The following is a 16539-nucleotide window of genomic DNA, read 5'->3' as shown; positions in this document are numbered from 1 at the left end:
AAACACTGGGAAGTGGTGAGTTCCAGTCGTGTTCTCTAACAGGTACCTGCATGTTCTGAGCCACCAAAGTGGGGCCGGTGTTCATGCTGTGCTCATCAGCTCCCCTTGGAGAAGGCTGGCATCCTTTGGAGCACAGTAAGGTCTAATCAGATGACCCCAGGAGCCCCAGGCAGAGAACAAGATGCTCCTTAGACAGCAGTTCTAAATCTTCAAAGTCAAACAGACTATCACCAACATAGCAGGTGCTCAGTGAACATGTGACGGATGGAGGAAGGGGAAGGAGAAAAGAGGAGAAAGCAGGAGAGAAGGCCTGTGTTCATTTTGGCCTAAAAAATTGCCTCGGTTGCTACCAAACAGTGCCGCCGATTATAAGATACATGTGTGTATCTTATATCCTCAGGAAACATGTGTGTACTTTAAGCAGTGTTCCTTGATGGTGCAACTTCAGAAACAAACAGCTTGCAAAATGTGTTCCAGGAAACCGACTGTGTCATCTCATTGTGTGGCTGGAAGTCAGTTACATATTTGGAGATAACTAACAGAAATTATTTGGATCACGGGAGAAAGAGCTGCTTTCTACAGCCATCAAATATTTATCAAAAGCTCAGTTATAAGGACTTTTTGAAATGAACTGAGCTCTTTTAGAAATTGAGCATAATTTTTTCTAGGGTTTACTAAGCCCAAATGAGTTGTTGATGTTAGATTGAAACCCCATTCCCAGAACTCAATCTCTTCATTTATTACTGAGGTCACATAAAACCTCCAGTGTAAGCCCCACTGCGGGAAAACAGATCAGGTGATAATTTATCAACAATTGAAGCTGGTTTGCTGCCCCTTGGTTCAGTAAAAACCACATCATCTCTCCCGCGGTCAATCTGTTCTCCTTGCTAGGAACTGGTCATTTGTACCGCACAGGATTCTGTCCATTTAACAGTGTGTTCTCCATTAAGGAGCATGACGTTTGCCAACTGATGGCACAAACCTCCAAATCATCTTCTCCTCCTAAGTCATGAGACAAGAAATATTAACAAGCTCTGAAAAACCTTAACTGTCCTTAAGAAATGATTCAGCGTTTCCACCAAAGTTAGCGGACAGTCAGCTTCGTAGTTTCAATTTTTTAAATTGTTTTTATCTCCCACAATTTTAAGTTACAGATTTATGACAACAGTAGTATTTCATTTGTCTTTTCATAGATTGATGTAATTCACCTAAGGAAGGAAGAAGCTTTCCTCTCTGAGCCAGAAATTTAGTTCCTCTTCTCTATTCATATTTATTTTATGTAGTGCAATGGTTTCAACTGGGAGCATTTTCCCCCCTAGGAGACACCTGGCAATGTTGAGAGACATTTGGGGCTGTCACATTTAGAAAGGGGGAGGCTGCTACCAAAAGCTGGGGTGTAGAGGCCTGGGGTGCTGCTTAGCACCCTGCAATGCACAGGACCCCCCAGAACCAAGAACGGTCCCCTCCGGATGTCAGCAGTGCCAAGGTTGGAGAAGCCTGCTCTAGCGCTCTCCTCTTCGCTCCCGTTGTTAAAATGCAGCTGGTTGTGCTGAATAACCCTCCTGGTGTTTTCCTTTTTCCTTAGCTGCTGCCCTGGTTATGTCTACTGTCTTCGTTTCTCTTCTCACTCTTCACAGCCGAAGCCCTCAGACTTTGTTTTTATCTTCACCCCCATAGAGAATGATCCCGCAGGTCACCAGGTGCTTCCTCTTTCCATATCCCCAAGAGCTTACTGGATCCCTGATTGAGCTCCTGTGGGGCCCAATGGGTTTAAACACTCCTCCCAGAAGCCATGCATGTCCTATGTTCTGTTTCTCCCAGTCTTCTCTCAGGAATTTCCAGGGTCTCTTATTGATGCCCATCCCAATTGAGGACACCCCCAGTCTACCCTAACAATATTCGGTTGCCTTTTCTCCCCTCACCGACTGCATGGGACTTGTAAATGATCCCTCGTGGGTGTATGCTCCCCAGGTGAGAATTAGTTGGCTTTGGCCTTCTGCCAAAGATTGACGATTCTCTCTCTGTTCCTCCTAGACATTTCTTCTTGCTACCCGACAGTCAACCGAAGCGTAGTTATTTAGTAAGCATGTATCAATCCAGTGCTTCTCCTTTGATCATACTATGGAGACACAAATTACGAGAACGGTCTCTGCTCTTGTGGAGTTCACAAATGAGTGAAGGAGACAGACTCCAAGGAGAAGGCCACACTGATTGCAGGGCTAAGATGGGCGCCCATCCTACAAGCGCACTGGCAGCACTGAGAGTGCATTTCACCAGGCAGGCTGAATGGAAGCCGCACTCCAATCTTGGTGCCCAAATCATTAAAAGTTGGGGAAGCACAAACCTTCAGGATGTGTAAAGTAATATTAGGTTGGTGCGAAAGTAATTAGGTTGGTACAAAAGTAATAAAGAATCTATTTTTAAAATATAACCAAAAAAAAAGACATTTTAAAAGATGAATTTCAAAAGTAAATATAAACATAATAGGTGCTACAAATTAATGGTAAATATAAATTAGTAACAAGAATAGTAAACATAAATTAAGAGTAAATAGGAATTTCTACTTCTGCTCATTGGAAACGTTGGTCTTCCTTTCTTTTTCAGCTCCATACGTATGATAACTCTCTGTTCCTCAAAGGATGATAAACCACCCAGAGCCTAGTAAAGGCAGGAATTGTTAACCCCTGTTATTAATTTGCTCAGGCTACAACAAAGTAATCCAGACTGGGTGACTTAAACAATAGCAGCTTCTTTTCTCACAGTTCTAGAGGCCAGAAAGCCAAGATCAAGGTGTCAGCAGATTTAGTTTCTTCTGAGGCCTCTCTGCTTGACTTGTAGATGGCCCTTTCCTCCCCACGTCTTCACGTGATCTTTTCTCTGTGTTTATTTTTGTCCTAATTTCCTTTTCCTATAATCCTGTACTGGATTAGTCAGACTAATGACCGAATCTTAATCACCTCTTCCAAGACCCTGTCTCCAAATACAGCCACCTTCTGAGGTCCTGCATGTTATAACTTCAACATGAGTTTGGGGAACACATATCAGCCCATAACACACCCTCCCTGCATAGGCCAAAAGGAAGGGTGGTGTTGTGAGACCCAGTGGTACTCAGAACTATAGCCAGCGTGGAGTGGGAAAAAGGAGGAATGGATCCCCCGAGCTCTCTCCCTGCCTGCCCCCCACCATCTCTCCTGGCCCTCCCACTGATTAATCCAATAGGAAGCCAGGGGACAAGGAAGAGGGAGTCCCTACAGGTCAGCCTCCCCAAGCCAGAGCCCGGCAGAAAATGGGGCAGACTGGGTGTAAGAGGCAGATGGAGAACCCTGAGTCAGCCTCTCCCCAAAGGTGTCTCTGTTGGCGATTTCTGGGTTAAATCGCCAGTGCAGGCCCTACCCAGTGTCTCCTAGTGTTTCACATTTCCTCATGGCCACAAAAATGAATTCAGGCACAGTGCTTCCTTGACATGAGATTTAATTCTCACAAACGTCTGCAGTGCATTGCAGAGTCGTAATTGGTGCGTGTTCCCTTCTGAGTGGAGCCCGGGTTTGTGACCAAAGGGAGCATTCCAGCCTGTGAAGCTCTAACCCCCCTGCTGCATGTGTTTCTTTGTCCTCAGGAGCCCGAGAGGCAGTACATGCATATCGGCACCATGGTGGAGTTTGCTTTTGCGCTGGTGGCAAAACTGGAAGCCATCAACAAGCATTCCTTCAACGACTTCAAGTTGCGAGTGGGTATGTTGTGCAGAGACCTGGGTTTCAGTCGTGTTAAGGCATGGACTAAGGATGAATTCACAGGAAATGTTGATCTCCCTTGCGGTGCTGAAGCAGAACAATGACAAATGCATCTATAGAGCAGCAGGACTGGGTTGCAGGTAGAAGGGCTCAGGGCAGTGGTATGTCCCTCAGGGACTTTTGCACAAATAAGAAAAGAAATTACCTGCTTAGTTGGACCCAAACTGTAAGCATTTGGTTTAGCAAGTAGGCCGTGAGCTGGCTTTCCGTGCCACCAACTGTCCCTCCAGCCAGGGACAAGCTCTGGCATGCACAGCCATCGTCATCCTGAAAAGCTCATGTAAGCCCGTGACCTAAGCCACTCCATTTGTTCATGGATGACAGCCAATAAAACTAGGACCCACCATGGGCTGGAAAATGCATCGAGATTCAGAGAAGTGAAACTGGGAAAAGAAAGATTTTTTTTTTTAATGCATCTTAGAATTATTAAAATAGTCATCCTCCTAGGGTGTCGTGAGTGGGACGTGGCTATCCAAGGAGCAGTCTCACACACACTGGTGTCTTTCCACAATGTCAGACTTCATTAGAATAAAGCCATGGATCTAGTCCTACTGACTTGGTTTCCCACGGGCATTCACCAAGGTTCCGGCCAGAGGGTAGTCTCCAGTAATCTAGGGAGAGCGGTTTCACACACAGGTTTGCAAGCAGTAGGGTTAGGCAAGGCGAACAGAGGCTGAGGAAGGAAGGAAAGGAGAGAGTCAGTGTTCAGCGAGAGTCTCTACAGAGCTGGGTGCGTAGCTTGAGGCGTCAGGCAGTGCAGGTGAGAGGGTCAGGAGGTGAGGGTTCAGGTGCTCCATCTGGGACGAATGCAGGTACAGCTGTCAGCTCATCAGCTGAGGCCTGAGCGAGGAGCCTTCCGTGCGCTCTGATCTCATGCTCCAGACTGGGTGCGGGGCTCCCATCTGCAGTCCCATAAAGCGTCCAGGTGGTCACACTCCACCCTGCATCTGGAGTGACCTGGTTAGGGCATTCACTGGGTGTGCCGTTCGGGGGGCGCTGTGGCATGACTGTCACTTTGTGACTGACACAGCTATCGGAATCATTAGCGTCCATTTTGTGTTCATACTTAATGCTTTATACACAGGGTCATGACCTACAAGAATGCCAAACTTGCAAATGTGTGTCCTAGGTTCTGAAATAGCTATCGATTTTCAGATTGAATATTCTATTTGAAGAGAAAAATCCAATTTTCTTTAAAATTAAAAAAAAAAAGTCTAGTCAGTTCTTTCCTTACTTTTAATTGATTTAGCGTGTTTCATGATTACTTGCCTTTACAAATGTTTATCCCCCAAACTGCATGTTTCCAGCCCTCAGGTGAGCACACAGCTGCCTTCTGATGTTTGTGCAGTTATGTGCAGCCATTCACGACTTGTAAGGGCTCCTGCGACCATTTTGTGTTATTCTTGGCAACACACTTTGCTTCTTCTGAAAGCAAGTCCACATAGAGTAGTTCTTTTAACAAATTCCATCTGACTGGCTTTTCACTTCTCTTGCACAGATTTCAACTTTTTAAAAAACCCTGATATTTAGAGCTATTTTCTTTCTTTGCTCTGCATATGTTCTGAATTTTTAAACCCAGAAATATTGTATATCTCTTGAGCAAATGAGATTCTCCTCTCTGTATGTCTTATTAATTGTCAGCATCTGAACACATTTTGGTGTTATCCGTTCTCACCGCCTTGCACGGTGGACCTTTATCCGGGCTCCACCATACACAAGGTGAGAAGGGCCAGGTGGGCAGAAGGCTGCCCCATCCCCCTGCTGACTACATCAAACAAGGAGTCATCCCTTTGTCCCTGGAGAGTCTTTGTTTGTACAGCTTGGAAAATGGGCTCCTCACACTTCCATACTACCCTCCTTTAAAAAAAAAAAATCTATTGCATGGCCAAATGACGCCTCCATTGGCAAACGTATGGACTAGAATAATATCGCCCTTCACTGTGAGGCAGAATGGGAATGTTATTTGCTAGTCACATGCAGTCACATCCAAAGCGCAGTATGCTTGGTCTGGACCGTAACCTTGTTTTACAAATTACTGTGAGCAGTGGAATGGACCTCCTTTATTTATTGAGTGCTTACTTTACACTGATTATCAAATAACTAATAATATGTGTACACTCATTCCACGTGCCAGCTCTTTCTATTTCTAAGGAAGCCTGAGCTCAGTGTTTCACTTTACCTGCCTTTGAGTCCCTCTGCCTTTGGCCTCTCCCAGGGGGCGGCTTCCAGGCTTCACCTTGGTGCCTGGCACCATCCAGTGGCAGTTCACCTTAGGAACTCGGAAGAATAATGCTGACCTCCACCCACACTCCCCCAAAAATGATAATACAAATAATAAGAGCTGAATATTAGGTCCTAACGTCATTTTCTGCATGTTAAACTGTAGAATCAGTCAGTAATGGGAACCACAAGTTGAACACATGCTTGCACTTAAGTAGAGATTGCCCCATTGCCAGCAATCGGCCACGCTCTCCCCGTACCCACCCACCTACGCCAGCCATTGACTAGCAGGACTCAGAGTGGCCCAGAGATAAGCTGATGGCAGAGGCGGCAAACATCAGCGGCCAGCCGCTGATGCCTGAGCGCTCAGACCCCTGTGACAGAGCTGGGATGAACTGTGTGGGATGTCTGAAGCAGAGCTGTGAGTTTTATTGAGTCCTCCGCAGCAAAGGAGAATTTCTTTCTCACTGCTGTGAACCTTCGAAGGTTGGGTGGAAGTGTTTCTACTGCATTTCCTGCCTACCTTTGCACTGCTAAGAGGAAGCCTCGCCTAAAATCTATGACAGGCTGAAGTATACTAAGCAGTTCAGCAGTGAGAAATGAAATCTCTCAGAAACACCCTCATTAATCGATAGAATTTGACACCTGTGGTTCGCCCGGGATCCCAGAGCCAGGAGAGAACATAGGAGAAATGATCAGTCAACTATCTCCGTTTATATTTCTATGTCCTGCCTCCACACTGCTCCCATAATGACTCTGTGCCTGTGTGTTTGTACTGAGTTCTTGGGACAAGGGCTGGCCCTAGCTGGTGCACTGGGAGAGGGGGAACAGCCTGGCCTCTCCCTTACTGGACAAGTTGATCAGAATTTTGAAGCTTCAGCTTTTTGTGGCAGACGCCATCCCCGTATCCCATCCATGTCAAAGTGCACATGGCCTTAAGTGTATACGTATAACAGCTATGGTCTTATAATTGCAATTACTACAAGGGGGTGGTCAGAGCAACTGTCACCTCCGTGAAGGCGCAGGGTACCTGACTTTCGGAGGAAGTAACGTATACTAAGATATATACATACATATGTATGATTATGTATACGCACACACAGTGTACTTGTTATAACACATAATGCCCAGAATCCCGGGAATCCAAGCTATCCATCGTCGTGCCTTGGTGAGAGCTCAGCCAGCTGGACTGAAGAGAGGTGACCCATGAATGTCCCCAGTGACTTTGATTGAGTCACCTTGGAGAATCACAGTTTGTGGGGAGGCTTATGCCCCAGAAGTTGGATTGTTCTCACTCTGATGGGCGCAGAACTGTCAAGTCCAGCTTCACAGGATCCAAGAACCCAAGCAGCAAAACATGACAGACCTTCCAGGGCTTGTCTGGAGACCATCTTCATGTCACTTTTGCTCACTAGGGGTGAACAGGTGTCCTGAGATCCCCTCCAAACATGAGAGTCTTGGGAGGTTCCCTCGATCCTCTCAAGTCTGCCTTCTTGTCTTTTTTTGTCCCAGTTGTGCGTTTTTAAGTGCCAGTCATGTTCTCAGTTGAACAAAAATTTGAACTCTATCAAAATCTCTATAGTACGCATGTCCAGATGCCTATGGGTTTTTCCAGACATGCATAGACTCCCTCGCCAGCCGCCGTGCAAGTTAGGAGAGTCTTCTGGAAGGTAGTTTAGCAATGGGAATCAAGCATACTCCTCAGGCATTCAGTAAACTCACTGTCGGGGTGTCACCAAAGGCAGGCACCCTCAAGGTGAGGAGAAGCCATGTGTCCAAGAAGCTCGGATAAAGACTGGAGAGCAGAGTCCTCAAAAGCAGGGGCCTTGGGCCAACTGCCCAGCTTTGCATTCTGCCTCTGCCGTCCACATCTTGTTTGCCTGCACCACCCCTTTGCTTCCTCACCTGACAATTACAGGTGACGATCACAGAACCCACCCACAGGGCTGTGGTGAGAATTAAAAGTTTGCATATGAAAAGCAAGCAGAAAATGCAGTAGAGTGGTGGTGATTTCAGCAAAACATTTGTGTGAACCCAAAAGTCCAACAGTGGCAGAATGGCCAGTGTACATAGTACAGGCAATCAGCCATTTGAAATAAAAATATGAGTATTTCAAAATTAATTAAGTACAAAACTTTTGGAAAACAGTATAATTATCATCACCTGCCTAAGATTACATAATGACATAGGAAAACAGTTGCCTTACAATGTTTAGCTTTTTAAAGCATAACTAATTTTATGTTATTATAGAATAAAGATAAATGGACATATAATCATGAATCAGGGTCCAAAAGGGGAGAAAAAAAGACACATATTTTGATGTTTTTGACATGATAAAATTCGAAAAATTCTTTTTCCTTGCTTGAGAGTTCTGTGGGCTAATGAGGTTTAATAATGATGGTTCCAGGTGATCTAGTAAAATGTTTCTGTTGAAGACAATTGCTGTCATTTGAATCATGGTAACCCCGTTCTGACGTGTCACAGGTATGAACCATGGACCTGTGATTGCTGGTGTAATTGGAGCTCAGAAGCCACAATACGATATCTGGGGCAACACCGTGAATGTGGCGAGCAGGATGGACAGCACTGGAGTCCTGGACAAAATACAGGTAACCTGTCTGCACGGTCACCATGGCCCTGTCTGTCCTCTTGGGAGCCATACATACGTATGCTGATAATTGCACTAATATGTTAAAACAAAGGAATGGATCTTGACATTCACGTCAATCTTGAAAAACCTTGAGAGAACCTTGAGGAAAGCTTGAAATTTATGTAAGTCTTTTCATTGGGGAAATGTTAATTCATTTCTGCATTAAAAACAATAGGCAAATATAATGTAAAGGTCACTGCAGTGTAAAAGCAAGGGACCACAATGACCAACAGGCAGTAGGACGGCCCAGTGGGAAGTGCAGGAGTGGTGCCTTCCCTCCTCTTCCTGCTCTCACCACAACGCCTTGAAAAGGGCTTTGCAAGGCCCCAAACCGGACCTCACCTCCAGCCTTCCTCTCCCGGGGGCTGGATCAAGAGGAGGAATGACGGAGCTGATCAGGGAGAGGAAGACATGGAATCACGGGGGATGTGAAATGGCCGCACTAAATTGGACTAGAATGGGATTTCAAGATCTAGAAATGACTGGAAAGAACTGGAATCTACCCAGGGCATAGAAAGGGAACCTGACAAATGAAAAGCAGCAGGGGGTGCACGCAGCGCTTGGACACAATGTCAGACACGTAGGACCAGTAAGGGACTGACTTCTCCACGTAAGAAGGACGTGTGTACATGTGCACCTGTGCCTTACCCTCTAAGAGCAGCGGTTCTACATGTCACCGCAGCCAGGCCGTGTTCTGCAAGACAAAGTCTTGCCACATGGCAAAGTTGTGTGAAAGTCCCTGGACACAAACAGTAGATGTGATCGGTTTGTCGTCCCCTCCGGAGAAGCCAGTGCTTCCCTGTTCTGTGTGCCTGAGCTCGGCCAGGGTCCTCAGACAACCTTGCTTCTTCAAATTGCAGTGGACACTTAGAGACTGTAGTAACCTCTGTGAAAGACCATCAGCTCCAGAGTCACCAACAACGAGCTTTTCACGAAACCTCTGCCTTCTCACTTGCCCTTCATGCTGCGCCACCTCGTTCCCCCAAGACGATTCTATTACTGTGGCCTTTCCAATGCATATCTTTAGTGTTTACTGGAATGGGACAAACAGTACTTCTAAGTGTCTGCCTTCTTCCAGTCAGATTATTAGTCACTGCTTGTTGAAAAGCAAGCAACATCCAACAAAGGGAGAGAGAAGGAGGAAGTGATGTGGGAGGAGAAAAAACATTCGGCATTCCCAGACAGACTGGCCACACGGGGTTCCTCAAGACTGTGGGCGGGAGCCGTGGTCACTCTGGGCAGACTTCCCCATTGCCCACCCTTAACAGGAATGGTCTGCCACCTTGGCAGCCTGGCGTCACCGTGCCCTGATGGCACCACAGCTTCTAGGGCTCTCTGCATGCACATCACTACCCGTTCCCGATGCCCAGCGAGGCCCAGCAGTCCTAGACCACCCAGGGTCTGCTGTTCCACTGGAGAGGGAGGCATGCTTCTGCCAATTCCACGGTTTGTGCCCTGTAGGCTACCCTGTGCCCCACCACACACCTGGAACATTCAGAAGATGGCTAGTGGTTTTAATGAGCTCCACAACTCTCCCAGCGGTCTTCAGGCACTTGAGATAAGTCTGAAAAGCCACTTGAGAGCAGCTGGTCCAGGAGAGCGGTCCTCTGGGAGGCTGTAAATCCCCTGCAGGTCAACATTACAGATGAGTCTGAGCTCCTGTGTGTCTCTAAGATGATATCAGGCATCATAAAACCACATGTGGTTTAGTGCTGAGTGGCCACCTGAAAGGCCTGTGTGCACCCTGAGCCTCGGGGAGGAAAAGACTGGTTTCTGTGGGGCGAGAGTGAAGTGCGTCCACAGGCCCGTGTGGGCTCACTGGGCCCAGTAGCTGGAAGGTTTGTGTCTGGCTGGTTTCCTTCTCCTGTGGGAGGAGCTCACTCTGGCTCCACTAGCCTCTTATTTCCATTTATGTGCAAAAAAAAAGAAAATAGTGAGACCCAGGAAAAATAAAAAGCGATGCAGAGGCCATGAAGAGCTTCTCCTTGGCTAAAGGAATGGGATCTTTTTATCAAAAAGCGTGGCACTCCCACCATGCTTTCTAGCCTAGAAGCCCAGAGAACATGAAGCCCACTGATCACCCCGCCAGGCTTCCCCTGGATGGGAAGAGCTTCGCTGGTGGTATTCAAGGAGACAGCTCCCTCCTCCCCGCGTGTGTTGTGATGATTGTGTGGTTGGTGTTTCAAATGCCCAAGGATCACTGGAGAACCGGTGGTGATGCCCAGCACCCGGAAATCCCGCCAAGTTAACCTCCAGGCCTCCGGGTGGAGTGTTTGCTGTGTGTGTGGAGGTCAGCAGTCAGATGCCTGCGGGACTCGCTCATTCCGATCGCCCCTAAGAACTCCGATCAGGAGAATGTATTTGTCATCTGAGCTCCTGGGCTATGTCCATGTTCTCTCAGCTCTTATGCAGAACCCAGTGCCCCTTCTGCGCTACAGGTTTCACCCCCAAGCTCCGCCTGTCCTCCTTGGGGCCTTGGACTCAGTCCGGGGAGGGCAGCACTGAGCATCTGGCATCTGGGTCTCCTTTCCTCCCTGCTCTGCTCATAAGGGTCCTGAGGACCTGCATGCTGGTCCCCAAGCTAGGGGCTGGCTGCTGGGGCATGTTGCAGGAAGGCAGAATATAGTTTCTAGCTCTTTCCCTCGGCCTGCCCTTGAGATCTTTACACGGAACACTTCAGCCTTCCTTGTGGGAGCCACAGATGTGCCCTGGGTTCTCTTAAGCAGTGCCTTCCTATGGTTTGATGTACTCTGCCCCAGACCAGCGTCTACCCCAGGCCTCTCCAGCCACTAGCCCAAGAAGGCTGACTCATGGCTGCCGCCACGGACCCCACCACGGCATCGGCCTGACAGTGCCCACGCCACAGACAAAACTGTGATAGTAGCACGGCTGTGTTATCCACAACCCTGCCTGGCACGTGCGTGTCACCCACACACGTGGGTGGGGGGCCCACCGGTGTCATGTCCATTTCCTCTGAAGTGGTGGGAGAAAATCCCTCCTTTGCTTTTGTGTATGTCCAAAGCGACAGCGTTACCAGGGGTTCCTGGGACAACAGCTCTCTCCCTGTCTGCTGCAGACCCAGATACCTTCTAGAGGGGCCTGCTGGGGACCATGTTCTCCACAGGTGGGTCTTCCCTCATCTCGGAAGCCGAGATCTCGTTCTTAGTCAAGCCTGTGCATGCCACCCGTTCTCTGCTTGAGAAAATGTCTCTTGCAGAAGGCTATTATGACACTCAAGCAGCCAGACCGAGGCAGGCCTGGGCTTCTTCCTCCAGACGTGGTTCCTCAAGGAACCAGGTGGGCTCACTCTGAGGCAGCACAGGCTCAGGGCAGGACCTGGCAGCTCCCAGTCCTACCCAGCAGGCATCCCTGCCCTCTGACCCAGCAGGACCTGAATATGATTCTGCTGCCAGGACCCTTGCCTCATGGTAAAATGGCAAGAAATCAGGAGTCTTGTCACGCTGCCAGCCTACAAGGGAGGAGCTCACTCCTTTTCACATCCCCATGTCAATCCAGTGAATTGAGGAAGCTCTCTAGACCTTACCCAGAGTGCCGTGTGCATGCGAAGGCCAGGGCAAGTGACTAGTGTCTTTGGTTTTAGGTCGTCTGATTCATGTGCACAAAACCTGACCCACGTGGTCATTTGCAGGAGTCGACTGCTTCTCAGGATGTCTTCTCCCATTTTTATTAAGGCCTATTTTCAATATGATTCAATATGATTCATGTTATTTTCTAAAATGACGTTCATGACAATTTATAAACATCATTCCAAATCCCAAGCAGTCCATCATATTTTGATTTTCCTCTTTCCCAGGTTTCTTATATGTGCATACTTAATCTTCATGTGGTTGGAACCGTACCAGGGGTCCACACTTAATTCTCCTTTTGTGGACTGAGGTGGTTCTACATTATTCCATGGTCTCATCCATGATACTGATCACGATCTCATCAGAGTTTACTTAACCCTGGAGATTACTTGAATTTTAAGTGTTTCCATTTTTTTTACTATGACAGCACTGAATTAAGCATTGTCCTCAACTTTTTTTCTTTTTTTGGATTAGTCTCTCTTCTTCCAATTTTTCCGGAATTGAATTAATAGATTGAAGAACTTGAACATTTTTTGGTTCTTTATCCTTGTCGGCAAATGACCTTTCCAAAGGGTTGTGTTAATATCATACTAAACACTTTTTCATTTGTCCATGTGTCTCTAGGTTACGGAGGAAACAAGCCTCATTCTGCAGACCCTGGGGTACACGTGCACATGTCGAGGAATAATCAACGTGAAAGGAAAGGGGGAACTGAAGACGTACTTTGTGAACACAGAAATGTCAAGGTCCCTTTCCCAAAGCAACTTGGCTTCCTGAAGAGGCGCCTTCATTTTGGCAAGAAGACTGTATTTTTTGGAAGGTACGATGCACTTTCTGACTGCAACCTTTGTCCCTCGTTTTTGATGTGCGTGCTCTGTTCTGTCCTCTGGAGCCTCTGCAGACTCGTTCCTGTGACCCGGTGGCATCCCGTTTGGTGTCTGACGTGTGCCAAGATCGTTCTGCCACTTGCACTGTGCTCACTCCTAAGGAGAAGGAAAAGGAGTGTGTGATGGAAGAGAAAAGCTTTCAAAGAACTAACACAGATGATAGAAGTGAAACAAACACAAATTCTTAAGGCAATAAAACTAGGGGGTGGATGTTATCTTCTGGTGCATGTTCTTTTCGGGAAAATATGGTAGCTCGCCAACCGCATCCGCTAGTCTGATATTAAAACACAGTATTTGTGAATAAGTTGATTCTGTCACCCCACATGGAATTTGACTGTGTCACCCACGTGTCTCATTGCCAGTGGCTGTCCACGGACCCCAGGTGGGACCCGTGGCTCTGTCACCTTGCTCTGCTGTGTCGTGCCAGCAGCACGTGGCCATCCATCACCAGAATTAGTTCTCACAACCTAGGACCAGTTTTGTACCAAACACGTCTGATGTTTTGATGCCATTGTCTTTTGTAAGGTTAAATTCATTAAAAGTTTTATGTACTTTGGTTTGTAGTGCCTATATCCCGCCTGCCCCCCACCACCACCACCATCGCCGCCGCCTTCCTTCTTTCTCCTGTGTTTTGCTCCAGAATCAAGGTATTTTCCATTCATTCTCCCTGTTGACAGTTGTTTCAGAAAGCGCTCTCCAGAAGCAAAGATTGGGATGTTCCTGAGTCATTCAGATGAGGACAAAGTTTGTGACATGGACAATTGATTATGGGGCTGTCTGGAAAGAAAGGAAGCATGCTCCATGTGTCAAGGGGTCTGCTTTTCATTTTGGCATCTCTGGAGAGCATTTTCAGAAGGAAATATTTTAACAGTGAAAACATTTTCTACTGGCAACAGCACCCCTCTGTTCACACACTTCTGATCTACCATAATCCTTTGGTAAGCTAGCAGACACAGGCTGCATAAGGGTGATTTGGAATTAGCAATCACAGCAGTTTGAACAACTAATAGAAACTGCCAAACCGCCCTATTATGTCTGAGGAGGCGTAATAACCTTGAAGATAGAAGACCCACAAATTTGATTCTAGAAAATCCAACTCTAAACTTCTGGTTTCTTCTTCATATAAAGAAGTCATACTTTGCCAAAAGTTGAAAAATAATACAATCATGTATAATCTACCATTTAAAAGCAAAGCTGCAAATCCCAGCCTGGGTGACCAAACTCGATCTCTTTTCCTGGCTCGGGCAGGTGTGTAAGACGCAAAGGACCAGTGCTCTCATAGCGGGCAGCATCTTCCTGCAGCTCAGACTGGAACCCTGAGCCCTCAGTTTGATTGCTGGCTCTTTCTAGCTGTGCGACTTTGAACATGACTCTCAGTTTCTCTTAGGATATTTTCCTCGTGGGCAGTTCAGGGGATCAGGTCTGGTTAAATGTGCTAATGACTGAGCCAGCCTGGCTGGTACGGGGCTCAGTCCTGCCAGCATCGACGGCACCCTGGGGGCACCTGGACCCATACTCAGTTAAAAGCACTTATGGAAACTGGCCCTCTTCACTGAAGTGAGACGACAGCATGACGTCTTCAATTGTCTTCCTCTGTCAGGAAGGGTTTGATCCTGCAATTGCAGCTCAGCATTGGCCTTGATATGCCAATTTCTCCAAAAAGGTGACTGAAAGACAAAAGAGGACATAAGGACATTTTTGTTCACTCTAACCAAAATCTGGACGAGGGTGCCCTAGGAGTTCAGAGACTTCACACTGGCCTGTGTGTCACCTGTAACAATTATTCGCAGCTGCACCTTGTGGGGTCTTCCTCCCTTGGAGCCTGCAGCACCTATCTGAGGGCGCTATTTGTCACCTGTCCTTAGTGGACACCTGGGTGATTCACCAAGAGCTCTTAAACGTGCCCCCCAACGTGTGCTGAATTTGGTGAAAAGAACTCAACAGAAGAATAGTTTTTTCCCAAAGCTGTGTCACCAGCCTTATCAAACAGTAGAGTTTTTAAAGCAATCAAGGTCGTTATCAGATTCTTCCTTGCAAAGGTCTGTGCATACATGGTGTCTCTCAAAGCGTGGTCCCCAACCAGCAGCACTAGCATGACCTGGGAGCTTGTGAGAAATACAGATTCTCAGGCCCCACCCCAGACCTGCCAGGTCAGAAATCCTGCTCCCCCTATTTCAGATACCAGCTTCTCCAGGTGATCTGATCCCTGGGAGACCTCCTGCGTTTTACAAATGAGTAAACAGGTGCAGAGAGGTCCAGGGGCTTGTTCAAAGTGTGACCAAAACAAGGCTAGAATGGAAAGCAACCTGTCTGCTGAAATCCTGGTCTAAGCTCCCTAAGCTCTGGCAACCACAAACATTCCTGGGAGCAAATCCTGCAAACAAGAGGACTTGTAGTTCATTCTCATCAGCCCCTGGCCACGGGCTATCAGTAGCCGGGAAGACCCTCTCTCCCCCCAAGCCCTCCTCAGCCTTTCAGCCGTAGAAAGTCCTCTTAGTACAAATGCCATGAGTCCAGGCCCCTTCAAGCTGCGGTGGCTTTGGTATATCTGTTTAGAAATGCCTGTGCTATTCCTTTTTCCTAACGGCAGCAATCACTCTGCTTTCCAAGAAACAGTGACTAATGGTGGAAATGTGATAAATCAAAACAAATTGTTTTACTCTATGTTTCTCTTTGATAAGGTGACTAATGGGCATCCATGGATTGGCTTTAAATTGTAAAGGTCAAGATGTTAAAGGACATTTATGTCTAACATACTTGAGATCTTTTGAAACCTTGCCCAACCCAAGCCCTAACTTAGTAGAAGGTTAAGGGAGCAGGATCTGACTTAAAGTAAGTGAAAATAATTGTGTTTGATGCTAATGTTACTTTCAGATGGTGGCAATTCCTTAGAGATGCTTCGTCTTTCTTGTAATCAAGGCTGAAGAAAGAGTAATTTGTAAAGCTTTCCATAATTCAAACTTTATATGTATTTTCTGTTATGTTGTAAATGTGATTGAATTCACCCAAAGGCATTCCAAATAAACTACTGCTGTTTGTTTGGAACAATAAGTAAACAACAGGCACCTACAGTGAAAAAAAATTCTCAGAAGAATAAGGAAATATTTAGGAGTTACTCGGCCTTGAAATTGCCAGCGATTCAGGGTCATGTGTCCTTAAAGAATCAAAATAATAAAACCAGCAATGGAGGAATGGCACTGAAATTCATTAGATCCCTTGCCTGTTAACTGCTAAGCCATGGGAAACTTAATCACGGTAGATGAGGGATGACTTATTCCAAGGGTTCCACTCATTGAAAAGATAGCCAATGCCTTAATGCTTGAATAATTTCCAAATTATCTACAAAGTAAACATTTCCAGTGTAGGTTAGAGAAGCAGCTGCTTCTCAAAGGAGAGGTGTTCCA

The 16539-nt window shown here is 46.8% G+C and overlaps 1 protein-coding gene across 5 annotated transcripts in view; it reads left to right on the top strand.

Moving 5' to 3' along the window:
* ADCY2 (adenylate cyclase 2) overlaps positions 1-16539 on the top strand; it is a 370893-nt gene that overhangs the window by 339936 nt on the left and 14418 nt on the right. For 2 of the 5 annotated variants that reach the window (XR_013993678.1, XM_081054221.1), the window contains exons 23-25: positions 3617-3731; positions 8496-8620; positions 12873-13068. Coding sequence is in view for 4 of the 5 variants with exons in the window: in XM_081054221.1 (XP_080910347.1) it covers positions 3617-3731; positions 8496-8620; positions 12873-13025 (393 nt within the window). In the remaining variant the exon portion in view is untranslated. The other 3 variants (XM_081054223.1, XM_081054222.1, XM_081054220.1) reach the window with 3 other exon arrangements.

Source organism: Rhinolophus hipposideros, assembly GCF_964194185.1.
Source record: "Rhinolophus hipposideros genome assembly, chromosome: 7".
In the NCBI taxonomy this organism is placed as follows: domain Eukaryota; kingdom Metazoa; phylum Chordata; class Mammalia; order Chiroptera; family Rhinolophidae; genus Rhinolophus; species Rhinolophus hipposideros.
The sequence above is the reverse complement of the archived record's forward strand: the minus strand, read 5'-3'. Positions and strand labels throughout refer to the sequence as shown.